This window comes from Vanacampus margaritifer, chromosome 1 (assembly GCF_051991255.1).
Source record: "Vanacampus margaritifer isolate UIUO_Vmar chromosome 1, RoL_Vmar_1.0, whole genome shotgun sequence".
In the NCBI taxonomy this organism is placed as follows: Eukaryota; Metazoa; Chordata; class Actinopteri; order Syngnathiformes; family Syngnathidae; genus Vanacampus; species Vanacampus margaritifer.
In genome coordinates this window covers 39,646,570-39,673,611 of record NC_135432.1, presented here as the reverse complement: position 1 = coordinate 39,673,611, position 27,042 = coordinate 39,646,570, and the positions used below count along the sequence as shown (strand labels likewise).

The 27,042-nt window shown below is 42.8% G+C and overlaps 2 protein-coding genes across 4 annotated transcripts in view; one reads left to right on the top strand and one right to left on the bottom strand.

The window, feature by feature from the left end:
* Positions 1-24,384, top strand: part of LOC144040693 (uncharacterized) — an 88,471-nt gene extending 64,087 nt beyond the window's left edge. The window contains exons 16-20 of one of the 2 annotated variants that reach the window (XR_013289797.1): positions 9,945-10,042; positions 10,145-10,252; positions 11,504-11,573; positions 16,409-16,754; positions 21,398-24,384. Coding sequence is in view for 1 of the 2 variants with exons in the window: in XM_077555094.1 (XP_077411220.1) it covers positions 9,945-10,042; positions 10,145-10,252; positions 11,504-11,573; positions 16,409-16,501; positions 16,568-16,752 (554 nt within the window). In the remaining variant the exon portion in view is untranslated. Of the gene's footprint in view, positions 1-9,944; positions 10,043-10,144; positions 10,253-11,503; positions 11,574-16,408 lie in introns of both variants that reach the window. The other variant, XM_077555094.1, reaches the window with a different exon arrangement.
* LOC144040702 (uncharacterized) lies at positions 21,667-26,383 on the bottom strand. 2 transcript variants are annotated; one of them, XR_013289798.1, is made up of 6 exons: positions 25,897-26,383; positions 23,491-23,551; positions 22,159-22,629; positions 22,032-22,082; positions 21,874-21,945; positions 21,667-21,804 (listed from the first exon to the last, which is right to left on the bottom strand). XR_013289798.1 is itself a non-coding variant. In XM_077555112.1 (4 exons), the coding sequence occupies exons 1-4, from the start codon at positions 22,423-22,425 to the stop codon at positions 21,709-21,711; spliced, it is 486 nt and encodes a 161-aa protein (XP_077411238.1). In that variant the 3' UTR covers positions 21,667-21,708. The 2 variants fall into 2 exon arrangements, 1 of the variants encoding a protein (XP_077411238.1); XM_077555112.1 differs by lacking the exons at positions 23,491-23,551; positions 25,897-26,383 and having other exon boundaries at positions 22,159-22,425.
* Positions 26,384-27,042: the final 659 nt, after the last annotated feature.

The window sequence follows — 27,042 nt, the reverse complement described above, 5'->3', positions numbered from 1 at the left end:
ATACCTTCTTTCCAACCTTCTTTCCGCCATATACCTACTTCATCTTTTTGCTGATTTGTTTCCTGCTGATACAAAATCATTAGTTCCAGACTAACCTTTACATTTTATTACTGCCACCGCTGTTGGGAGCATTAAAGCTTCTCACAATTTAAGAATGTCATCCTGATGTTTAATGGGTGTACCGATGGCAGTTTGGAAATCGTTTCGCTACCATTCTTTTAATGCAACATGAAATGTCATGTGTGCATACGACGAATCTGTGTAAATTTTTACTGACTAGTTTGCTGCCAATCTGAGAGCTGCTGTTAATGCCAAAATGTCAGCTCTTTGTGCTGACTGAGAGCCTAAAATTATTTCTGCTTGGACTTCTTCATAACCTGTTTCTGTGGATTGGGTTACTGCCAGGCCATCGTTGCCTTTGAAGCAACATCCATAAACAAACTTTTACAACTTCCTCCTAACCCCCTTCTGATAAAGAGCAGCAGAAACACTGCTGACCTTTTCAGACACGTCAAGATAGAACATGCGACTGTAATCAGGAATCACAAAAGCTGTAGCAGTGTAAAGATGCTGTTTCAAAGAGATGAAGAGCAAATACCTTGTGGCTTTAAGATAAGAAGTTCCAGATGGAGCTGTCAGCAAGAGGTCATCCACATAGTGCACCCAGGAGAACAGCAGGGGGCATTTCAAGTGGAGACAGCAACTGGTGAAGACAGTCGTTAAAGAGTCCAGGTGAAAGGACAAAGCCTTAAGGCAGGCGGTTGTAATGCAAAAGAAAGCATTAGCCAGGCCAATGCAAGTGAAATGAGTGTGGTTTGATGCAATTTTGAGACAGAAAAAGTAGGAGTTAAGACGGCCGCATTAATCTCTCGCAGGTGACAAATCATACGAAACTTTCCAATATCTTTCTTCTCAATGGGTAAAATAGGCATGTTATAATCAGAGCTGGAAATTTCACACAACACTCCTGCTTTGAGCAAACCGTCAATTGTTTCCAAAATGCTAATCATCCCAGCCTCTTTTACAGAGCATTGGGGAACATATATTTGTCCTGGTGTCATCTGAAACACAACAGGTGAGACGTTACAAAGACCAACATCAGTGGGATCCATGGACCACAGCGATGTGGGAAAAAAAATCAAAAAGATAACCAGCAAAATCGCTGTCGGTTGTTTCACGTCCATGGTGCCAATCCAGAAGCTGGTGCTCCAAAACGGAAGTGGGTAAAAATTTATTAGGCTGAATCCAATAAGCATCAAGTGACGGGAAATAGAGCAATTAAGATTGAAATAAATTTTGCCAATCATCCCATATTCAATTCCCATATGTTTTTAATTTCGTGAAATGCCTCGCTATAGATATCAACCCCTGATCTGTCATAGTAAAGAGTGCAATGCGTACAATCAGTTACCATATCATAAGTTCTGAGGTTAGAACCCAAGGTGACCAGAGAGCTCAGAAGTGCACAGCTTCGAGCCAACAACTGGAGTCAATATCCACTCCTGCCCAGTAGATGTCGGGAGTGGCGGATGCCACAGGGCATTGTTTAACAAGCGGGCACTGAGAGGTGGCACTGGAAGCAGAGCAGCACTAGGTGTTATCAATCCGGAAATTCCGAGATAAGTCCATCATGGCTGCATTTGATGAGAGGGCACGTGGCGTTGAGATCTCTGCCCAAAAGATTGACTGAACAGTTAGGTGCAAACACAAAAGAATGCAAAAGAGTCGGTGAAAAAACATTGAACAGTCACTGAGCATGTGGATTCAGGGCACCATCATTGTGGAAACTGTCCACCAGATAGAGGCAGATAATGTTGGTTTGGCACAGGGGAATGTCGTTGCTGTCTACCTTAGACTCTTTTTCTTTAGCATGTCTCCTTAAATTATGTTTAAGATGTGACAACCACCGGTCAACCTTAGCACCGGGAAGATCCCTCCATGGCCTGTGCCACAGACTTGGGAATGCCCTTCAAAATGGCTGCTTGGAACACTTGCGAATGCAAAGTGGAAGCCGTAGGTGCGTATCCTGTTTTCAGAGTGTAATCAGTGAGGGCCAGATCAACAAAAGCCGCGGCCTCCTTATCTGCTTTGGGAGCGAACATCAGATCTGGAATGACATACTCAGGGAGGGGAAACAAAGGTTAACTCTTTGACCGCCAAAAATGTTAAATAACGTTTAGTAAAATCCTACGGAGGACCGCCAAAGACGTTAAAAGACGTTCACTATGTTTTGTTTTGTTTTTTGGGGGGGGGGGGGAGAAACGGGTGTAGGAAAGCCTTGGCCAGCTGTGCTAAAAGTATCAAGCAGATCTAGTTAGTATAATGCCTATTTTTGGGCACTAGATGGCAGCGATGACTCTCTTTGGACAAGATTGGGTAGGCGTCAGTAGAAGACGTGAGGCGGAGCTAGAGTGTTGAGGGGAGAATGACTGAGGAAGCGAAAATGGCGACCGGTTGCAAGCAGCTCACACTTGAGCATTTTTTTCAAAGACGAAAAGCATCGACCAATGCTAAAGAGCACATTGATGACGATGATGATGATGGTGACTCCGAGGTTGACGCCGAAGTTGGAAGCGTTGACGCGGAAACGCGCCGGAAAACGTGGAGCACAACCGAGCACTGCTGCACAGGCGGACGTTCAATCAGACGACGAAGAGTACCCCGAGTCCAATGCATATTCATCGGAGGAGTGGGTACAGTCTGATCACGGAGAAGACACTGGTTATGGACTACGATGCCACCATGAATGGAGCGGATAAGATGGATCAGAACATCTCTTACCACCCGGTATAGGAACTGAAGGACATGAGGAAGCCAGACGTAACACCACCGTAACGTCACCGTATCATGATCCTGAGAGTAGACTTGATGGCAACATGGCCAAACACACACTTCAGTATATACTTGCTATTCCCCGGAAAAAAAGCCAGCAAGAAAATGTAGCGTCTGCACGCGAAGGGGCAATCGCAGTGAAACTAATCTGTTGTGCAAATCCTGCTGCGTCCCCTTGCACGCAGGAGAGTGTTACAAAAAGAAAAACTGTATTTGAAACATCCACACAGTTGTAAATAGTACCACGGTTGCACACATTTGTAAATAGTTTGCCAAATTGTTTTGTCAAATTGTTACACTGTTGAATGTAAATAAACGTATTTTGCTATCAAAAAACACTTTTTCATTGTTGGTGGTAGTGTTTTACAGAAGTAAAGCACTATTTAGGTGTTTGTGGCATCATTCACGGAAAAAAAAGGTGTCAAATTCACTAGAGTGCATAAAATAATATAGTTTCACAAAAAGCTTGATTTCTCCGTATTTTGTTTCAAAACAGAGCATTTGGGTGAAACTAACCATTTCCTATTGTTGATTACTGAAAAACGGAATAAGGTAGAAACAAACTTTTTTTTCTGATGAATGATGACAGTCCAATCTTTCATTTGGTAGTATGTGTGTTTCCATAGTCCAGACAAAATTTTCTGTGGACCTTGAAAGATCAGTCAAAATGCTTAAATCGGCTGGCACCCACGGCATCCCTTTTCTGAAAACGTCTGGCGGTCAAAGAGTTAAATAACTTTCTCGCCTAAGAGCCTAATTATCAGGGAGGAAAAAAAAAAATTAACAATAAAAAAAATAAAAAAATAAACATGTATTAAAATATTAAACTATAAAAGCGGACATAATTGTGTAAAAAGAACACGGATACCACCTGCTATTAACATTTGTTCCGTAACAGCTTTCTGCACTGCTTGAAGCCATTTGGCACCACCAGATTGCATGGGAGAAAAGTTCTGCATAAACACACACTCATTTCAGTGGTAGAGAAAGGTTTGTAAAGAATAGCAGTTATCAGCGGGGTGCCTGCAAGATATGGGAACGAGCCACTGGCCGATGAGGAGGGAAAGCTGGGCCTTGGAAGATTCCTCTGGTTCGGGTGGGCACCTGAAAGTTTCTGGACATGACACTTTAATTCTGCTACTTGATTCTGCAACTGAGCAATGTACAACCATTTTTCTACTTCCTCATTCGAAGGCCTGTAGCCCCCACAACTTCCTATCATTCTCCCTCACCCTCCCCCTAGAGACAGTCCACCAGTTTTTTTTTTCTCACACATGCTTGTTATACCTCTTTCATCAATGACACCAAACAAACGGCGGTTGACAATGAAGGAAACCATCCCCCCTCACAACAAGTTTTCACCCAGTTATTCAACAATTCTTTCACTCCAGCTCTATCTTTTTCTCTTAAACACATACACACACTGTACTGACTGCAGCACACACACTCCATCTTCTCTTTCAGACACATACAAGCGCACACGCACGCACACACACCCTCCCAGCGCTTTGTCACACATTCCTTGCATACTGCTCCCCCCCCGTCTCTCACATCATGCCCCGAAGTCACATGCATTCCTTTCATTTTCTCTTACACACTCATTCAGAATGGTTTGGTATTTGCCGAAAATTTAACCATTCCACTGTCCCAAAGAAACGTTCCCTTTATTTTGTTTTATTCATTGATTTATTTATTCACTTACTTCTTTATTTATTTATTTATTATTATTTTATTTTAGTTACTTCATTGACGTCTCTTTGTGGTACCACAGTTTAGTAGGCCTTCTATTTATTCAAAAACATTGCTTATCCCCCCCCCAAAAAAAACAATAATAATAACAAACAGACAAACAAAAATGGCTGAGCAAAACAAGGATTTATCATTTCTAGGATTCCATAACAGAACGAAAGTACCTCGTTTACTCAAATAAAAATGTCCGAGCCTTAATTTCTCAGAAAAACAAGGATTTATTATTTCTAGGATTCCATAACAGAACAAAAATACCTCGTGTTTTACTCAGATTCCATCAAAACCGCTCAAACTTCTTATTCTCTTATTTTTCTTATTTCTCTTCACTCAGTCATTTCTTATGCGCACATTTCTTCGTAACATTACTCCGTATACAAGGACTTAGGTTTCTATGATTCTAAAATAGAACGAAACCAGCTTGTATATTTAATGTCTAAGTAAAACTAAAAATAAGGATTTGTAATTTCTAGGATTCCATAATATAATTGAACGAAATTGACCTTGCGTTTTAGATTTACTAATAACTGTTCACTCAGATCTCATATACAATTTAGTCACAAATCAAATTAAAGGTCTCGGAGTAGTAGTCAACAGACAGAAAATCAACTAGGAGGATAAATGTCCTCTTACCTTTAATTACTGTGGCACCAGATGTTCTGTCTGCTGAAAAACACCTCAGCCCGAACCCACGTCGGGATTCACCATTTTGTTAGAAGACTATCTTTGTCTTCCGTGTGTTCGTTGTTGTTCGGGTAGAGAGAATCCTGATTTTCTGAATACAGACTGGAGATCGGTGAACAGTTCCTTCGAAGGTTTTATTTTACAGAATATTCTGGACACCAGCAAGTTTACAGACAAAGGGCTGCAGTTCCTCTCGCAAATGTGTCTTTCCAGCGGACTCATATCATTCTTATACTATCTTGAAAAAGTATTACAACGCCTACCTGGGAATAGAGGAAGCTCCCCCAAACATAATTTAAACACTCATCCAGCTCTACTGAGGAAATTAAAACATTATAAACGTTATGACTAAATCTAAACAGTTATAACTAAATCAAAACAGTTATAACTAAATCTGGGCAGAAGACTGTCAACAATATCCATTTGCTCCACCTCCTCCCCATGAATGAGGAGAGGGGTGTGTTCCATCCTCCTAGATCTCCTAAAATCCACAATGACCTCCTTGGTCTTGCTGGTGTTCAAGACAAGGTTATTGTCTGAAGACCAGTATGTCAGGTGTTGAATATCCTCTCTGTCGTGGGTCTCATTATTGTCTGATATGAGGCCCACTACGGTGGTAATAATAATAATAATAATGCATTTGATTTATATAGCACTTTTCTATCTAATCAGATACTCAAAGACGCTCCACAATGGTTGCATTATTCGTGCACTCACACATTCACACTGTGGTGGCGGTAAGCTACTTAAGTAGCCACAGCTGCCCTGGGGCAAGCTGACGGAAGTGTGGCTGCCAGTGTGCGCCTACGGCCCCTCCGACCACCACCAAACATTCGCACCTTCCATACACCATGAGTAGCACTGAAGGCAATGTGTGTGAAGTGCCTTGCCCAAGGACACAACGACACATAACTTGAGAGCAGGGATCGAACAGCCGACATTCTGGTTACTGACCGACCGTCTTTACACCCGGAGCCACGGCCGCCAAATGGTGTCGTCTGCAAAGTTCACAGTCATACTTGTTGGATGAATAGCAGAACAGTCCTGTGTAAAGCGGGTGAAGAGAGCGGGGCTGAGCACACAGCCCTGTGGTGTGCCTGTACTCTGGATTAATGTGGTTGATGTGCAGTCCCCAATTCTCACCACCTGAGGACTGGAGTTTCAGTATCAGCTTGTCCGGGATCACAGTGTTGAATGCTGAACAGAAGTCCAAAAATAACATCCTGACATAAGTCTTAGGATGCTCCAGGTGAATCAGGGCAGCGTGCAGTGCAACGGAGACTGCATCCTATGTTGATTGGTTCTCCCTGTAGGCAAACTGATATCTGTCCAGAGTTGCTGGGATGATGTCCTTGATGTGACTTAAGATGATCCTCTCGAAGCACTTCATGATTACCAGTGTCAGCACGACAGGGCAGTAATCATTAAGGCAGGTGACAGCTGTTTATTTTGGGCACAGGCACAATGATGCAAGACTTGAGGCACACTTAGACCGAAGAGAGCTTCAGGGACAAGTTGAAGATGTCCAGGAAAACTCCAGCTAGCTGGTGCGCACACAGCTTCAGCACCCGTCCTGACTCCTTATCTGGTCCTGCTGGTGTTGCTGCAGAACGAGACACTGAGGCCGCTCCTCCAACTGAGGAAGATGAACAGTCTCCCTCCTGCCAGGTGTATTGAAGTGTGCAAAGAAACTGTTTAAGGTGTCAGGCAGAGTTGTGGCTGACGTGCTTGTTGCTGCTCTTGTAATCTGTGATGGTTCTGATGCCTCTCCACATTTCCCGTGGGTTGTTGTCAGCGAAGTGCCCCTCAATACGCTGTCTGTACCTGTGCTTGGCCTGATGGATGCCCTTCCTCAATTCTGACCAGGCCCTGCTGTAGGCCGGCCGGTCACCTGACCTGTCGGCTGCATCCCGAGCTTTGAGCAGAGACCGCACAGTGCTGTCAAACCATGGTTTTTGGTTGGGAAAACTTTGATGGACTTTATGGGTAGAACAGCATCAGTACAGAACTGCACATAATTCAAAACAGATGTTGTGTAGGCCTCCAGGTCTGAGCCATCTTTGAACATTGCTCCAACGCGGCATCTAGTAAGTTGTTATCCAACCAGGTTTTAGTAATGATTGTCACACAGCTGTCCATCCACCGCAAGGCGATCCTCATCCGAATCTTATCCATTTTGTTGGCAAGTAATCTAACGTTTGCGAGGAAGAGATGGTTAGCATGCAGCCTAGCACGCATGCCGCTCCTCTTACCACGCTTTTGTTTACGATGTCTTCATCGTCTTCTAGGTCACAGAGGTGGGATAACAAAAGCCGTAGTAGTCCGCTTAATCTCCAATGGAATAAATTGCGGCTCGGGAGATGCATAGAGGTGGCAAATGTTCAATAGTTCAGCCCTGCTGAACTGAACTACCGCTAGTGACTGAGACAGGGACAAAAACATGAACAACACAAACAAAAAAGCAGAGAGCCCTGAGCCGCTGCGTACACACGCGTCGCCATCGGCATCTCCATTTATCATGGATGTTATATCTCAAATGCTTTTGGTCACATGAAGAAAATGTTGTGAACAGTTGTGTTTGTTTGTTTGTTTGTTTGTTTTGTTTTGTCCCACCCCAAGTAATTTACACTCGAGACACTACTCTGTTGTATTTACAAGTAAATATAGCCTGTGTGCATTTTGGGGTGGGGTGTCATGGTGACTCTTTTGAGAGGACCATCACGATAATTTTTCATCTTCAAGTTTCATACTTCATAGCTCATTTTTATGTTTAAGTCATCCCACTTAACAAAGCAAAACAGTGACAAAATGTGTTGTGGTATTTGCGGAGCAGGCAGACTTCATTTGTGACGCATCGCTGAAGCGGCGTGCAATGGCAAGCAATCAAAACATTGCATTAGTATTTACAATACATTACATTAGCCTACATTACATACAAGGCACTGGCGCATGTCATAACATTTCATTCCCGACTCTCTGTGAGTGAAAGAGCGAGTGGTTGCCTGTCAGTCTGCAATGTTTGAAACTATATACACACGATTGCCACCTCTGTACTAAAATGTAAATGCAGCCTCTAGGATGCTCGTGTATGAGCCGCGCAAGCCTGTACGAGCACGAGCGAACAGAAACAGGCAAGAGGCCCCTATTTACAGACTAGCAAAGATGACTTCAACTGATAAAATGATAGAAATGATAGAATGATAAGACAATGATAGAGCAATTCGGAATAAATTGCTTGCACAGAAAATAAAATTTTATACCGTTATATAGTGCAGTTGCTTGCAAGGAATTTATTATTATGGGACTGCTGAGCGGAGCAAGCAGGCACATATTACTATCCTAGAAAAAGGGAAAAAGGGCTTATTATTTTTCGCAAAAATGCGGCCCGTACCGTAAATCACACCGGCACAAATGAGGTATCATAAGCAATATTAGCTTTTGATTTCCACCTTCATTTGTCACCATTATTGTTTTTATCTTACTTTGATGTATAGTTGTTATCATATCTTACCTTCTCAGTAAGGAAGCCAACTGTCACTGTCCTCTGTTTGCACCTATGAGACTATATTTTGGCTCATTTTGTCGCACTGGATAAAACTTCTCCTTTCTTCTTTTTTTGGTGGGTCCATGCCAGAGTTCCAGCTGTGCTCGAACGCGTCCTTTTCTTACTCCAGGCAGATTCCATACTCATCAATGTAAAAGCTTGCACTTACAGTCGTGTTGTTTATTTCAGTGTCTCGGGGTGACTTCTACGCGTTATGGCGTCATTTTTTAATATTTTTTTAGCATTCCAGCAATACATTCAAATCACGTAAAAAAAAATTAAAACAACAATGCGGAAGTGGAAAAAAAAGAAAAAAGAATGTGAAACTCTAACCGGAGACGGGAGCGCGCATGACGTCACATTCTTAGTGTTTTCGCCCCGAATGCCTCTATTTAAAGAGCTTTATAGGCTTATCGACGCAGTTGTTGTAAAGACGTTAGGGCTTGCTCTACACATCAGGGCATTGCTTCTGCCTATAGATGTGTGCAAATCTGTAATTTTAACATTTAAACTTGCTTAATGTAGCTTTAAGAAAGAGATCCCGAAATTGAAGATTATCTCTGTCTGTTTGGATTACAATTCGCCGGTATCCGGACCGATGATAACATAGCTTCTGCTTCAAGGTTGGATGACTCTTCTGTTCACTTCCGTGCTGAATGGTGTATTTCGACTTTTTTTGGTTGCTATGTCCATCCATCCATCCATCCATTAGCAGATCCGCTTATCCTCACAACATTTATATGAAACATTTGTGAGTTAGGTTTGAGGCTAGGAATTTCAGGTTGTTTTTAAACAGTTGCGCATGTCGCAGCGCTAGCTAGCAGCTAGGCTAAAAACACTTCCCTTAGTTAAGATGCGTAGTGTCTAATAATTGCTCATTTTCATACACTTCTATTACAATTTTGACTTTTGTGCTCCTCGGAAATAAAACTAGAGATATATGTTAGTGAATTTAACAGAGCGCTTCTAGAAAGTTGTCATATGTTCTCTTCTGCTGTGATTGAGCAATCTGCATTTGGGGGTGTGGCTTAGCGAAAGGTCAATTGAACAGCACACATTACAGCAGTCTAGTTGTGGAAGAAAAAACATTGAATATGGACAAAACTTGTGATAGTGCTTATCACTGTGCCTATCACAGTGTTTAGTGCGTCAGACTTCATCCTCAGTCCTCTTGACCCTCAAAATGCCAACAAGCTGCGAGTGAAGATTGCTGATCTGGGGAATGCTTGCTGGGTGGTGAGGCTCTTCTTGTGCTCGCATGCTCTTTTTATCATGTCAAATTTCTGAACAAATGACCAATTGCACTGCTCCCTGTCTACCCCCCCCCCCCCCCCCCAGCACAAGCATTTCACTGATGACATTCAGACGAGACAGTACCGGGCTCTGGAGGTTCTGATTGGTGCTGAGTATGGATCGCCGGCTGACATCTGGAGCACCGCCTGCATGGTACACACCACACACACATTCTCTACACTTAACAACACACACTCTAAAATACAGTCTTGACCCTCAAAAAGAGGTCTGAACTTGTGGGAACCACCAAAATGTCCCCACAATTATAGTTAAACCAGGTAAATGTGTATGGGCCCCATAATGTAATGTAGCAAAGACATAGGCCTTGTTCAGACTGGCAGCCCATATGCGATTTGTAGCCCATCCAGATTGAATGTGGATGGCTCTTTTGTAGTCTGAACAGTCATCACAAGGCACATGAAATCCGATTTTTGAGGGACGGATTGAAACCACATGTGCGAGGTAGTTTTATATCCGATTTGGACAGAATGCGTCTCTGTCTGAACAGCTCGAAACACTCAGAACGGATTTACCTGTCCTGACGTAACTACGCGTGCAAAACCAATGCGCCGGCGCTGTCAATATCCAATCGGTTCGCTGCCCGGCTGTTTCCTCACATGCTCGGCACCCTTGACGGCTCGACTGCCCTGTTAGCCCCTGTCATGCTCAACCAGAAATATGACAGTTTATGTTACTTGCACTGAAGCAGGTCTCACTACCCCATCATATCTTCACATGCGCAACCGGAAATAGCGAAATAGTGCCCGGTCATAGCCATAGATATATTGTCGTTAAAAAATAAATAAAGAAATAAAATAAAGAAAAATAAAAGAAAACAGCTTAACGCACTTGCGAGGAACGGGAAGTACGGAGCGGTAAACAGCGTCACATGACGTCAAACACAACACGCGCTGGGCGCAGCCTCCGTTCGACGTCGTTGCTACAGCAACCTGTCAGATGAGTCAATAATGTGGCGCAGTCTGAACAGGGCCAGATCGGATTTGGACACTTGCTTAAAAACAGTCTGGACAGTCAGCCCTAAAAATTGATTTGAGGAGGAATCCGATTTGCCTGCAGTCTGAACACAGCCAAAGGCACATACACACACAGTCACGAGTGTGTGTCTTTGCTACATTATGGGGCCTATACACACGTTTTTCCTGGTTTAACTGGTGACATTTTGGTGGTCCCCACAAGTTCAGACTTGTTTTTGAGGGTTAAGATTTGGTTTTAGAGTTTAGGTTTGAATTGGGTTCTGGTTGGGGTTAGGGTTGTGGATAGGCAATGAGTTGGGATGGTTGGACTTAGGTCCTAGAAAATGCATTTTGTCAATGGGAGGGCCCCACAAAGATAGTACCACAAACCCGTGTGTGCGTGTGTGTGTGTGCGTTTTGAATATTTCAGGCATTCGAGTTGGCCACTGGCGATTATTTATTTGAACCTCATTCTGGAGAGGATTACACAAGAGATGAAGGTATGCACGCACACACCCATTAACGGCCGTCATGGATACAATTCAGCGTTGCATCAGGCACACAATAGTGAAACACAAATTCGGACACGCTCAATAGTCATGTTGCGAAGCTTCGGTTGCAGTCCATGTCATCAAATGGTGAGCATAGGGGAGGGTGGACCCAAAGGCGAGGAGACAGGAACTTGAAACTAGGTGAGAAACAGGAAGGGACGGGTGAGTGGACAAGGGTAGACTGCTCATCCTGGCTGGACTTGCTGCCGTGGCTGGCTTGACAGTAGCTAGCAGGATGTGGGAAGCTTGGCAAAATGTAAGAAACTTTTCAGGAGCGTGGAGAAACTTTACAGGAACGTGGAGAAACTTTGCAGGAACATGGAGAACCTAAAGGTGACGAGGGCAACTGGATGGTGACAAGGATGACTTTAACTGTGGATGACGGACGTGGACGACTGGGTTAGCTGTGGGGTGAAGACGAAGATGGCTTAGCAGTGAAGACAAGGAAGGCTTGGCAGTGAGGACGAAGAAGGCTTGGCAGCGACGAAAGAAACTTAACTGACTTGACGGAGACTAAACTGAGACGAGACGTAACACAACTTCCACACCTGGCTTCGACTTCGACAGCAACACATGACTTTGACACTTGACAAAGACAATGATCCTACACCGACTGGACAAAAACAACAGACTAACTACACCAACACTAATGAGAAACACCTGGGAAACACAATAGGATGAAAGCACTGATTGGTCAAACACACTGGGAAGGAGAAACATACACAGGTGGACGCAATCAGACATAACGAGACAGGGGAAACACACAGGAACACAAGACAAACCCACCAAAATAAAACAAAACCCCAACCCCTACACAACTGAAACACGACAGTCCGATTTTTGTCACACTTGATTAGGTGCCAGTATTATGTGAAGTAAGTGAAACACTGTTATCCAAATCAAACACTCTTACAGAACTCAACTGAAGCCCTCTAACATGTCATACTGAAATGTACTCATAATATACTGAAATAGTGTTTCAGTAGTGTGTGTGAGAGCATTTCAGTGCCGTACATTTAATAGCATTTCAGTAATGTGCGTGAGTTGGTGTTTCAGTAGTAAATATGAATAAAGCTTTTAATTTATCAGCGACTTTTCAGGCCCTCAGGGACACTGTCCAGCAATAAAACAACCCTAAAAACTGAATTGCACAAGAAAGGGACCAAGAAAATCCATGAAACTGCAGTTAGAGTAGGGGTCACCTACTCTGTACCTACAGGCTCCAAGATATACCCACAAGAACTACATGAGTAGCCCACAGTCCTTTTCTAGTTGTATGTTGCAATTCTAAAATAAACTAGAGCTGCAACGAGCTATAAATTGCCCTCGCAACCCTGGCCACGTTTGGATACTTGCATGTTGGTGTACTGTCAACAGCTGGTTAGGGTTAACCCTAACCCAGAGCCCTCTAAAAGATAAATGTTTTCGGCAGGTGTTCACTCTGTTCGCCTTAAAAATAATAATAATATGGATGGATGGATAATAATCCATCCATCCATATTGAGTCCCTCCCGGATGACCGAGCTTCTCACCCTATCTCTAAGGGAGATCTCGGACATCATGAGGAAGAAACTAATTTCAGCCACTTGTATCCGGGATCTTGTTCTTTCGTTCACGACCCACAGCTCGTGACCATAGGTGAGGGTAGGAACGTAGATTAACTGGTAAATCGAGACCTTGGCCTTTCGGCTCAGCTCCTTCTTCACCACAACGGACCGATACAGAGTCCAATTCACTGCAATCGCTCCTGAAGCACCCCCCACAGAACTCCCCGACGGGCACGATCAAACGCCTTCTCCAAACCCACAAAACACATGTAGACTGGTTGGGCAAACACCCTTGAGGACCCTGCCGAGGGTGTAGAGCCGGTCCAATGTTCCACGGCCAGGACAAAAAACACTCTGCTCCTCCTGAATCCGAGATTTTACTTCCCGACGGACCCTCCTCTCCAGCACCCCCGATTAGACCTTACCAGGGAAGCTGAGGAGTGTGATTCCTCTATAGTTGGAACACATCCTGGTGGTCCCCCTTCTTAAAAAGTCCCACAGGCGAAAAAGGCCCGATAGGACTCTTTCTTCAGCTTGACGGCATCCCTTACTGCTGATGTCCACCAGCAGGTTCGAGGATTGCCGCTACGGCAGGCACCTACCACGTTACAGCCGCCTCTATAATAGAGGCGCGGCACATGGCCCATTCGGACTCAATGTCCCCCGCCTTCCCCCGATACAAGGGAGAAGTTCTGCCAGAGGTGGGCGTTGAAACTCTTTCTGACAGTGGATTCCGCCAGGTCTGATCGGCATCTTTCCCCACGGGGCCAACACACCACAAGGTGGTGATCAGTTGATAGCTCTGCCCCTCTCTTCACCCGAGTGTCCAAAATGCGGCCACAAATCCGATGACACGACTACAAAGTCGATCACCGACCTGCGGCCTAGGGTGTCCTGGTGCCAAGTGAACACCCCTATGTTTGAACATGGTGTTTGTTATGGACAATCCGTGATGAGCACAGAAACAGATCAGGGGGCTCGTTTCTCCCAATCATTCCCCTCCAGGTCTTACTGTCATTGCCCACATAAGCGTTGAAGTCCCCCAGCAGAACCAGGGAGTCCCCAGGGAGAGCGCTCTCCAGCACACCCTCTAAGGAATACAAAAAGCGTGGGTATTCTGAACTGCTGTTTGGTGCATAGGCACAAAACAACAGTCAGGACCCGTCCCCCCACCCGAAGGCGGAGGGAAACTACCGTCTCATCTAACACACAGGCGCCAAGCCTAGGGGCAATAAGTATGGCCACACCTGCTCTGCGCCTCTCACCGTGGGCAACTCCGGAGTGGAAGAGAATCAAACCCCTCCCGAGAGGGCTGGTACCAGAGCCCAAGCTGTGTGTGGAGGCGAGTCCGACTACGTCTAGTCAAAACTTCTCGGCCTCACACACAAGCTCTGGCTCCTTACCTGCCAAAGAGTTGACATTTCATGTCCCAAGAGCCAGCTTTTGTAGCCAGTGATCGGTCCGCCAAGGTCCCCGCCCTTGGGCGCCGCTCAGCCCACTATGCACCCGACACCTTTGGCCCCTCCCACCGGTGGTGAGCCCATGGGAAGGGGGGCGCACGTTGCCTATTCGGGCTGAGCCCGGCCGGGCCCCATGGGTGTAGGCCCGGCCACCAGGCGCTCGCCAACGAGCCCCGCCTCCAGGCCTGGCTCCAAAGGGAGGCCCTGGTGACTCGCGTCCGGACAAGGGAAACAACAGTCCATTTATTTCACTCGTCATGGGGGTCTTTAGAGCCGTGATTTGTCTGGCCCCTCACCTAGGACTTGTTTGACCCTGCCAGGGGCATAAAGCCCCAGACAACATAGCTTCTAGGATCATTGGGACACACAAACCCCCTCCACCACGGTAAGGCGCCGGCTCACGGTGGGGACAATACTAATAATAATAATAAATATTGTTATTATTATCATTATTATTATTATTATTATTAATAATTATTATTCTAGCAAAACAATTGACCTTTAGCAAACCACGCCCCTTAATGGTCAATGTCCGTCAAGCCCGTGTCCACCCCTCCATTGTAACAGTGAACCAGGAAATTTCTGTCAACTGCCATGGAACCTTATGGAAAAAAAGGTTCCAGCAAGTGATGTGCCGATGGATTATGTAAATCGGACACCTAGTAGAATCCCAAGAGTTTGTTAAGTGGAGTTCTATTAAAAAACACAGCTGGAGTCTTGTCTTCAATGGATTAAACAGTGTGGACGGCCCCACTCCTAGCTAAATGTCTCCAAGAAAAAGAAAAAGCTAGCTTTTAGCTCAGTTGTCAAATTAACTTAAGCTCTAGAGGCAAGATCATTCACAAAATTAGACATCAAAGTTATATTTATGATTATTTAATATGTATACTATCAGGATTCATTACCAGACCACCAGAGGTGGGCAAGTAATTAGTTTCATCAGCCAGTCATCACTGAAATCGGCGAGTGTTTCCGTATTTTCGGCGAGTTCTTTTTGACGTGACAGAAGGACCATCTGTACTTACCCCGATGGACGGACTTAAACTTCCTTGAGTCTGTACTCAGTTTGTGTATTTATTTTACAAGGCTTCGTGTCATAAATAACTAAGTTTAGCTAAATTAAGCTTGATCATTGTTATTAATGTTACCTGGGTAACTTGACGTCCTACTGGGAGCTCTGTGAAAGTGAACATAGCGTCGTAACAAAAACTTTGAACTTATTTAGTTTTCAAGACAATAGGAAACTACTCTGTCAATTTTTATTTTTCTACAAAAACAGTATTACTCCTACTACTAGTACTACATGTTCCACTACTACTACTACTACTTCTACTTCAAGTAACTACTACTACTGCTCATACCACTAGTACCACTAGCACTACATGTACCACTACCACCTTGCTACTACCTTGGCCGCAAACGCTGCGTCCTTTTTTTCCCTTTTTTTAAGGAGAGCTCAGTATTTTTTCATTTGGCAGCCTTCCCGAGTCAACATGTCATCATCACTCTCCTGTGCGCGCACGTGTGTGTGTGTGTGTGTGTGTGTGCGTGCGTGCGTGTTTGCATGTGTGAACGAAAAAAAAGTAGTGTGTGTGAGCGTTTCAATCTTATTTATAGTGAGTGAGTGATTCAGGATTGTGTGTGGGATAGTGTGTCATTACTGTATTGTGAATGAGAGTGTTTCAGTTGTGTGTGAGACAGAGCATCTTGAATTATTCCTGACGTCCTCTCATGCACACACTTAGTGCAGAGAGTAATGTTGATGGTTCCTGTTCAGATCACATCGCTCACATCATTGAGCTGCTGGGATCCATTCCTTTGCCCTTCGTCTTGTCAGGTAGATACTCCAGAGAATACTTCAACAGACGAGGTGAGCCCACCCTTAGGTCCTTGCCGTGTGCGTACAACTGACATGTGACCTGTATGTGGGTGTCAGGTGACCTTCGCCACATCTCCAGCCTGAAGCCATGGGCTCTGTTCGAGGTCCTCCTGGAGAAGTACGAGTGGCCATTGGACCAGGCCGCTCAGTTCAGTGACTTCCTGACCGGAATGTTAGCGCTAGAGCCAGAACACAGGGCAACCGCTGCTGAGTGTTTGCAGCACGCCTGGCTTCATCAATGAAAGTATGGAGTAATATTACTGTCAAAAAGGCATTACCGTAAAAAAATGAAGGCGTATCCGTGTGAAACATTTTGTATGCATGATAAACGATTCGTATCAGCAATAGTAACTCATTCAACCCCAAAACATATAAATATTTAGTTAGTAGTAGTAGTAGTAGTTTTTTAATACTTGTCCTTCATTGCCCAAAAAATATTTATTCGTTTTTTATGGGGGATTTTAGCATACAGAAGGCTTTGATGCAGCTTCTGACCTGAAGCGGTCACTTAAAGCAATGGCAGTTATTACCAAAAAAACGGCCAGCAGGTGGCAGCAGAGTATAAGAGATCAACCAGGGCCATGTTGCAACAAGCTCTTCCCAGTGTTTTTAACAGGTTTGTGAATAATGATGAAACTTTTTTCTTCTAATGCTAATTGCTGCACAACAGAAAAAACAGATAGCAAGAAAGAAATATGTTACGTTTGGGGGGTGAGGAACCAAATGCAGGATTCAGGGAGGCGAGGCCGGCTTGCTGGAGATCAACAAAAAGGTATTTATTTCCAAAAGAACAGCCAAAGGGCAAACGAGGAACGTGGAAAAACTTCTTAATTAACAAAAGACCAAAAAGTAGATGCAAAGTAACAAACAAAACACACGGGCAAGGACAGGACGACTGACATAGACTCTGTGACAAAAACAAATGATCCAACAAAGAATGCAGGGAAGAAGGGAACTAAATAGGAGCAAACTAACGAGACAATGCCAAACACCTGGACATGACACAAGTGGCAGAGCGTGCTGATTGGAAGACACAAGGGGACCGGTATGACGAGCACAATGAAAACCAAACAAAACAAAACAAAACACAAATCATGACAAAAGACAAAGCAACAAAATTAACCAAACCCAAACCATAACAGAAATATACTTTTTTTTCCTGATGAAAGAAAAGACTCTAATCTTTCTTTTGGTAGGTTCCATGTTTTTTTAGCAATAGAACATAATATTCTGTGGGCCTTGCAAAATCAGTCAAAATCCAGTAAAACAGCCAGGAGCAAAGGGGGGTTGTATCAGTGAAAATGGCTGGGAGTGAATGAGGTGATAATTTGTATGATTTGTATGTTTGAGTTTGATTTTTTTTAAACTTGGAAATAGGATGTAGTTAAAGAGAACATGAAGGTAGTTGGTGTGAGAGCAGAGAATGCAGAGGACAGGGTTAGATGGAGGCAACTGATTCGCTGTGGCGACCCCTGAAGGGAAAAGCCGAAAGGAAAAGAAGAAGAAGAGGAATCAAAAATGTGTGGGTTTGAATTTATTTCTTGTAGATATGACTCCACGGCTATGAATATGCCTCAAGAACATGCAGATTACAATGACATCACAGGTCACAGGGGAAACAACTCAAGTAAATCTGTGTTTCCTCCACCGACTATGGACGCCGGAGTTTCTTCCAGGTCAAGCAAAGCATCAAATTGATTCAAATTAATAACGTCCCGTCTTTTGTTTATTTTATTTTTTATAAAATTCTTCTCTTTCAAATTATATTCAGCTTTGGACTTGCTGGCTTTAGCTTGGAAGCTGTCTTAATGCAAGATAGCAAGGGCGCATGGCTTAGTAACTTAATGCAAGATAAAATATGAAAAAAATATATTTTGAGACATAAAGTTGATCAAAATGATACTTTATCAATGTATAAATTGTGTCACTCAGCCCACAAGTCTGGCCATTGGTCTCTTTTCCTCCCCACCAGCTAAGTGCATTTGTTTATTATTATTAATTATTATAATAATAATTAGGGCTGTTCGATAACACTTTTTTTCAGACTTATACGATACTCACATCTTCAGTACTCACCGATACCAAGTGCCAATGCCATTAGTACTTATGATACATAAAATTCCCCAAAAAAGAATGAAAGATTTTTTTTAAATACGTTTAAATCCCAATTATAGCAAATGTCCTTAAAAATTCCTTGAAATTAATGGCAATTATATTTTTTCAGTTTGCTCATAAAAGTCATCTTGCATAGAGCACATAGTAAAATGAATTTCAAAAAATAGATAAATAAAATCAAACAAATAATTCAGTGGCCTGGAAAAAAAAAGTCCCAAACATAATATGCGGTTGTACATATAGTAGGGCTGCACTGTTGAGTATTTTAGTATTCGAATACTTCAGTCGAGTCAAAAATAGTACTCGGAAGTATATTTTTGCGTGGATAAAGAGTAATTTAAAGTATACAACAAAAATAACAGTTGGTTTTCTTTTTTTTTAATCAACAGTTTATTTTTTCCAAATTGTACACTTACATTATACACCAGGGTAGTGATTGTGCATTTATGAATTTTGAGCAGTTGACCAGTAATAAGGCAAATTAAATAGGGTATTTTTTAGGCATTTTAATAATTTGCGTTACAGGTTAAAACAAAAAAAAGCTTGTGATGAATCTGCAAACATGAAACACATTAGCTACTGGAGTAGTGCCTTACAGGCCACATCTTAAATTGGGAGCCAGCTGAAACGTAACATGGCAGCCTTCACATCACGCTAAAATAACATATACATATTCATGTTTCGTGTCGTTCGCTCCATTCATGGCGCCTTGGGCGCAAATGCGGCAACATACCCCACGCCAGCCGCGGCCCGGCCTGGACCAGGTTGAGTGGACGTGGGGCGGAAGTGGACCGAGCCTCAGCGGCAAGCGCCACTGCCGGTCGCTCAGCAGCTCCGGGCCGGCTAGGCTCTCGCGAGTCGGCCGCACCCTCGGCCTTGTTTGCCGCCGGTGCGCTCTCTCTCTGGTAATGATCCTTCCGCAGGTTCACCTACGGAAACCTTGTTCCCTTTCGTCGTCGTCGCCATTTCCACATTCCACTCACCTCTTTGATTTGTCTTTAATTCCTTCGTCCCCGCTGCTTGAATCAAATAAGTAACATCCACTTCTTCTTCCTCCCCTTGCGTTGGTGGTGTAAGTTGTTAACTCTTTGACTGCCAGACGTTTTCAAAAACGGGTTGTCCCCAGTGCCAGCCGATTTAAGCATTTTGACTGATCTTTCAAGGTCCACAGAAAATGTTGTGTTTGGACTATGGAAACACACATACTACCAAGTGAAAGATTGAACTCTCATCTTTCATTAGAAAAAAAAAGTTTGTTTCTACCTTATTCCGTTCTTCAGTAATCAACAATAGAAAATAGGTTAGTTTCACCGAAATGCTCTGTTTTGAAACAAAAAGCGGAGAAAAAGAGCTTTTTGTGAAACGATGTTATTTCATGCACTCCAGTGAATTCTACACTTCTTTTTGTCCATAAATGATGCCACAAACACCTAAATAGTGCTTTACTTCTGTAATACACCACCACCACCAATGAAAAAGTGTTTTTAGTTTGCAAAATAACAGTTTATTTACAGAAAAGCGTAACAGTTTATTTACAGAACAGCGTAACAGTTTATTTACAGAACAGCGTAACAATTTGACAAAGTATTTACAAAGGTGTGCATGTGTGACTATTTACAATTGTGTGGAGTTTGAACTACACAATTTTTCTTTTTGTGTGGTATACAGTGAAACACTCCCCTGGGTGCAAGGGGATACAGCAGGATTTGCACCACAGGTTTGTTTCACTGCGAATGCCCTTTCGTGTGCAGACCCTACACTTTCTTGCTGGCTTTTTTTTCCGGGGAGTAGCAGGAATGTGTTGCAGCGTGTGTTTGGCCATGTTGCCATCAAGTCGGCTTTCAGGATCATTATGTGGTGACCTGGTGTTTTGTCTGGCTTCATGTCCTTCCATCCCAACTTCCTCCTGGTCTTGTGGCAACAGCCACCCTCTCACCACCTGCTGGATGAACTCCAAAAAATGTTGACACTTCCCAGGATTTTTTGCTTTGTGCAATATGTATGCATTGAACATGCATATCTGGAACATATATGCAACAAACTTTTTGTGCCACTTCAAAGTTTTACGTGTGAATGGGTGGTATGAGATGTTTTGATCCATCTTGTCCACTCCATTCATCTTGGAATTGTAGTCCACAACACAAATGGGTTTTTGGAAAGGCACTTTTTTTTTTGTGCCTTCTGCCACACCTCCACTGTCCGCATTTCATCTTCATGAAACGTTGTCACCATCCTCAACAAACGTTTGTCCTGCCATGCCACAATCAAAACATTCGTGTTGTGCCTTACCAGTTTCCCCCCCACCCCAAGGCCAGTGTTGGTTAGGCATGTGATCTCACTGGGTTCACCCCTGTTTTTCCTCAGCGTTCCACAAACATTGGTACGTGCTGCCAGGAGACGTTCACACAAAGCAATCGAATTATAAAAATTGTCCATAAATAGTGTGTACCCATTTCCTGGCCGACGATCCAGTAAGTTGAACACTGTGTCAGGGAGAGAACAACTAATACCAACATAGGGTTGCATATTAAAACAATAGCCGGTTTGGGAGTCACACAAAATGTACGATTTGATACCATATTTGACCGGCTTTTGGGGGTTGTACACCTTGAACGAAAGACGTCCCTGGAAACTCATCATTCCCTCATCAATGCAGATATTCCTGCCCGGTTGAAACAGCTCCTTGAATTTGCTTACAACGTGATTGAACACAGGACGGATTTTAAATAGTTTGTCGTCTGAACTGTGTGTCTCGTTGTCGTTGAAATGCAGGAAACTCCAGATGAGCTGGAAGCGGTTTCGAGGCATCGCGCGACTGAAAAATGGTGTCGTCTCTATTTCATCCTGAGTCCAATACATTTCTATACTGGGCTTGTTTATATAACCAGTAAGAAATTGCAGTGCAAAAAAAGTTTTGAGTTCGGACACAGACACTGGCTTCCAAGCATGACTCCTGCAGTGTGGCAGACTTTCAGCCCGTTTTTGCATAGACTGGCGTGCATATAAGTTTGTCTGATCAGCAATGTGCTGCAGAAGCTCGTCCGTGATGAAGAGTTGCAGGAAGTCAACTGGCCGGGTCGAATTCAGCTCTGCTGCGGCACCTCTCGGTCCTGGCTCCGCAGTAAAGGGGAATGAGTTTGGCTGCCAGCCTGCTTCATGCCAGCCAGAATTTTTGGGATCTGCAAATATACATTTCAATATCATATAATATTCATTTTAGATCAGTGTGATGCTATATATGTGTTTACCTTTTTTCTGGGATCCACTGGTCCTTGGACCTTTATTTTGCTCACTCTGAGGAGTGTCACTCTGAGCTGCAGCTGAAAGAAATATATACAATTACAATAATATCGAAAGACCGTTTTCTTTTGTTATTACGGTGTATTGAAAACACTTTTTTTTATACCTCTCTTTGTCGTCTTTGCAGAGGGACGTCGTTGTGAGCACGATCCGCGATCTATGAATGCACATTCACGTTACACGAGGTGCTAACAGCGTGCCGGAAAAGTATCTCATAGCAAGTTTGTGCTTACCTTCGCAGTCTTCTGCGGATAAAAGACTGTCCGTATCACTTTCTCCGTGGTCAGATTGTACCCACTCCTCCGAAGAATATCCATCGGACTCAGGATACTCTTCGTCGTCGTCCGAATCAACGTCCTCGTGCGGAGAAGTGCTCGGTCGTGCACCACGTTTTCCGGCGCTAGCACCGCTAGCCTCTGAGGCCTTAAAACGTGGTCGAAGCTGCCGCCGCGTGTACGCTGCAACTTCGGCATCAACCTCGTTGTCACCATCATCATCATCGTCGTCCGATTTAACGTCCTCGCGTGCAGAAGTGCTCGGTCGTCCACGACGTTTTCCGGCGCTAGCACCGCTAGCCTCTGAGGCCTTAGGACGTGATCGAAGCTGCCGCCGCGTCAACGCTGCAGCTTCGGCGTCAACCTTGTTGTCACCATCATCATCCCCGTCGTCACAAACGTGCACTTTAGCACTGGTTGATGCTTCTCCTTTTTGAAAAAAACGATCAAGCGTGAGCTGCTTCTTACCATCGGTCGCCATTTTTTGTTTCTCCTCAATTCTCATCTCCTCCTCGACGCTCTCGCCCCCGCCTTGCCTTTTATACTACTGACGCCCACCCGATCTTGTCAAAAGAGAGTCATCGCTGCCCTCTAGGGGCCAAAAATAGTCATTAGGCTCAAGAAACCTGGTTGAAACTTTCAGGAGAGCTCCGCAAGCCTTCACAGCACCCGTTTCAAAAAAAAAAAAAAAAAAATGGGAGGACGTCTTTTAACGTCTTTGGCGCTCCTCCGTAGGTTTTTGCAGAACGTCATTTAACGTCTTTGGCAGTAAAAGAGTTTATTTAAAAGTAGCCCGTGCGTCCACTACGCTAAAGCCTTAAATAAACGAGTACTCGAGGCAGGAAAAAAGCCCTCGGATTTTTTATACTCGAGGTACTTTTGGCGGTCAGAAAATGCTAAATAACCATTTCAGGCTGTAACACGAATTAAATTCACAAGGCTACGTCCTCTAGACTGTTTGATGACTTTGAATGCTCTACCGATACACAGCATTGACAGTCCGTTCATATAAGTCCGTGCGTGCTGTTGAATCGCGCCGTGGGTGATAGGGAGAAGCCAACATGGAAGGGAAGTGCAAGTGAGGATTCCTCGTGTGCGTGCGTCTGTGTGTATTTTTGGGGGAATGCTGAAGCCATTCCCACATATGTGTTATTGTGATTTTTATTTTCCACACTTTTTTGCCGTGTAACAACTCCCACATAATATCTCGATTCAAACCATTCACATTTCAACTTGCTTCAAAAATTCACCCCTCCCGGAGTATATATCGGCTGATTTCACATTACTTACAGCAGGGGTGCTCACTGCGTCGATCAAAGTAGTCCTGGGAGATCGCATGACAACACGCAACCTTTAAAAAAAAAAAAAAAAGGCGACATCACTTCATCGATCCCGCAGTTGGTAAAGTGCATTGTCCAGTAACAAGGAGGTCGCAGGTTCGAGTCCCGCCTCCGACTGTACATTGCAAATATATCCATGGCCATTATGCTAAGTGATATACATGTACAGTATATATCATATCTGATTACTATGATAACATTATGATATCAGATATGATTAAATGCATGTTAGCTTTCAGCATCGGATGACACTTTTCAAAATAAATACGCCATTAGCCATGAATTTGAACAAGTCAAGTTAGCTCAGTGCTTAGCGCGATTGCCTCCCACCACGGAGAACCTGGGTTCAAACTTCGCTTGCACAACAGTTTAGTACATTCGATGGTTCGATACTAGTGATGGGACGAACAACACTGGCGCACCAGCACTGTGCCAAGTGCGCAAGTGTGAAACCCCGTATCGGCGCGTGTATCGCTTTAATAAAAAATCACGTGACGGAAACAGGAAGTGTGTCGTTTGGATGTGCCGCGCCAAATTGTATTTATAGGTAGACAAACTGTATCAACATGTTGCGTGTTTGTTGGATGGAGAGGAAACTGTTTTCTGTTGCTGTAAATTTACCTGTGCCTGTTGGATTTTTGTTTGTTTCCACTCATGGATCGTTGTAGAAAATGTTCACAAGTCTGGAATCATTTTGATCTTTTGACGCCACATAAGGTAAATCTTTCCCTACTTTGGGCATTGTTTACTGTTATTTTTTTTTTAATTAAATGTGTCTACTCGCCTTGGAGCAATCACACTTCAAAAACTTTTGTTTCTCAATAAAAATGTATGACAGAAGCTGTTTTTAGTGTGTTATTACATATGGTTTAAAACTTTTAACAAAATCCCATACAGAAGTTAAACATTTTAACTTTTATTATTTATTTTATTACATACAAATTTGCTATATTTTACAAGCCAACTCATATGAGCATCTAATAAACATCTTAACTCAGCAAGCAAATGGACCAACTGAAATTATACAAAGATGAGATCATATTTTAAGTAAAAGACTAGCAAGTGAATAAATAAAATTTATGAAATTTATTTTAGAAATATAAATTCATAAGCTAATAAGGTTTACAGCATGCACGTTTTACCATCTTATTTTCATTTTGTTTATTTGCAATGATTTTAGATCTACAGCAGAGGTCACTATTGAGTGACCAACACAGTGTCAATACAGTGTCAATACAGTTTGTCTAATGTGTCAATACACTCCTTGAGGTATCATCGTCCCATCACACTGAAATGATTTAAGCACATGTATTCAAATCTTAGCATTCAGCTTTTCAGCATTACCACGCAATTGCTGCAGAAATTGCACTCTGTCTAGAATTGAGGTCAAATTCTGCAATGGGAAATTTGAATTAAAATTTTGTGTCAAAAGATTATTTGCCATGCTGTGACAAGAAAGTTTACAGATATTTTGTCATCATGGATATTAGGAAACATCTCAAATATAATTGACCCCAAAATAAAATTGACATTTTGATGGTTCAACACAGTTGTTGTTTTTTCCTCAAAATAATACTTAATCAGACAGTGATACCTGTAAACAACAAAATAGACGTTTGATGCATGCCAAGATAAATGCCAGTGTAAACTTAGTCATCAACAACTACAGTAGTCTCATCAATTCCAAATAATGTAATGTCCCGTTGGACTGAAATTCAAAACATTTATTTGCAAAACCTAAATATTTTTACCAAATTAATATTCCAATCACTATCTTACAAATCAAAACAATAACTTTTAATTAATGCTTTATTAATTTTTATTACGGCAATGGATATTTTGCCGTGACTGGCAACTCTGCTGCTCGCATTATTTTGCCATGAATGGCTCTGACTGATCATTCGCGCTGATTCACATTCACTAGTGCATAAATTGTACTTGCTCTAGAGCGATTTGTGGTAAAAATAGCGGTGTGTGTTGAGTTGCTGGTCACGGCAAATATCCACTGTGTATTATTATTATGATTATTATTATTGTTAATATTATTATTAAACAAATTCGTATTCCCAAGTAAAAAAAATCAAAGAATTTTGGAATGTACTCACTAGGAAATATTTGTAATGTTCAGAAATGAGTAAGATTTAAGTTAAGTTGTTAAAAAAATATTTACTTATACATTTAAGTTTCCAGAATTATTATTTACACATTTATACATTTATACATTTTTGTATATATATTTTTTTTATACAAGTAGCTAAATTGAATATGCTGTTCTCATTCACTTGCATATACCTAAAGTTTACAAGCTCCTGATTGGTTAGTGTTTGTCAGATGATAAGTTGTCAGGCAGTGTTACCGCTGTAGTTGCGTGACGAGTAAACAGCGTTGCTCCAGAAGAAATCCGTCTCCATCCTGCTTTCTCATCTTATAAAGAGTGTTCCATTTGCCACCAAAGAACCCTCACGTTACATATTTAAAACAAACAAATAATTACTATTGTAAATACGAATCGGTTATCATAGATACGAAACATTTATCACGGATACGCCTTTTTGACAGTGACCTGACTCCAAGTGTTTGTGTGTGTGTGTGTGTTGCATTGCATCACACTCCTACTTCCTGTCTGGCTTAATACAGATAATGAGTGCCTTCAAATCAGCCCTGATCCTCAACCACCTCACAGTGACTTTTTTTCCCTACCTATCCAGCTTTTTTTGTGAAATGTTTCTTCTGTACAAAAATAAACACTGACATGTTTGACCTCAGTAAATGCACCTGATGGAGTGAGAGTGTGAGTCTGCATGCTGCCCTCTGCTGGTGAGGTCATATACTTACAGTATGTAGGCCTACAGTGCCATGAAAGGGCATTTGCCCTCTTCTGAAATTATTACTTTTTTGCATTGTTTACACTTTTATGGTTAAGATAATGAAACACATGTAACGCAATATGTCAAAACAAAAAGTAATAAATGTAAACCAGGAGTGTCCAAACATCCAGAAAAATCGAAGGATACAAGGGCCATTTAAAAAAATGTCAACTTTAAATAATATGCACCAAAATCAGTCGAGCAATTGTATATTGTTATAGATATTACGTTTACTTTGAAAAAGTCTTATGTTGTAAAATGAAATGAGGCAAATAATTACGTGCTTTTGTTTTTGTTTTGTTTTTATATTAGGGTGGCCCGGCCCTTTATCCCATTAGATGAGATTCACCCCTGTACTTTAAAGCAGCCGAATCCCATCTTTATATTCAGAACCAAAACAAGAGCAATCTTGTAGTAATCTGACCATTTTTGTCATGTTTGCGCACTCAGACTGTATTATTTGTGTTGCAATTGCCTGATGTAATCAGCAGCCTATGCGAGGCGACCACAGACTATAAAGAGAACAGCAGAAGACACATTCTGTTTGTCGGATGAGTCATCTGTTTGCCTCCACAGCCCAATGAATGATAGTTAGCTACCTAGCTCCACGTCTCTTGATCCACGATCCCCTCTTG

Bases quoted from the DNA above. Each gene is read 5' to 3' on its own strand.
- LOC144040702 (XM_077555112.1), bottom strand. From the start codon at position 22,425: ATGATGATGATGGTGACAACGAGGTTGATGCCGAAGTTGCAGCGTACA. The intron at 22,083-22,158 runs GTAAGCACAAAC...GTGCATTCATAG, and splicing joins ATCCGCAGAAGACTGCGAAG to ATCGCGGATCGTGCTCACAA. The intron at 21,946-22,031 runs GTATAAAAAAAA...TATTTCTTTCAG, and splicing joins TGCAAAGACGACAAAGAGAG to CTGCAGCTCAGAGTGACACT.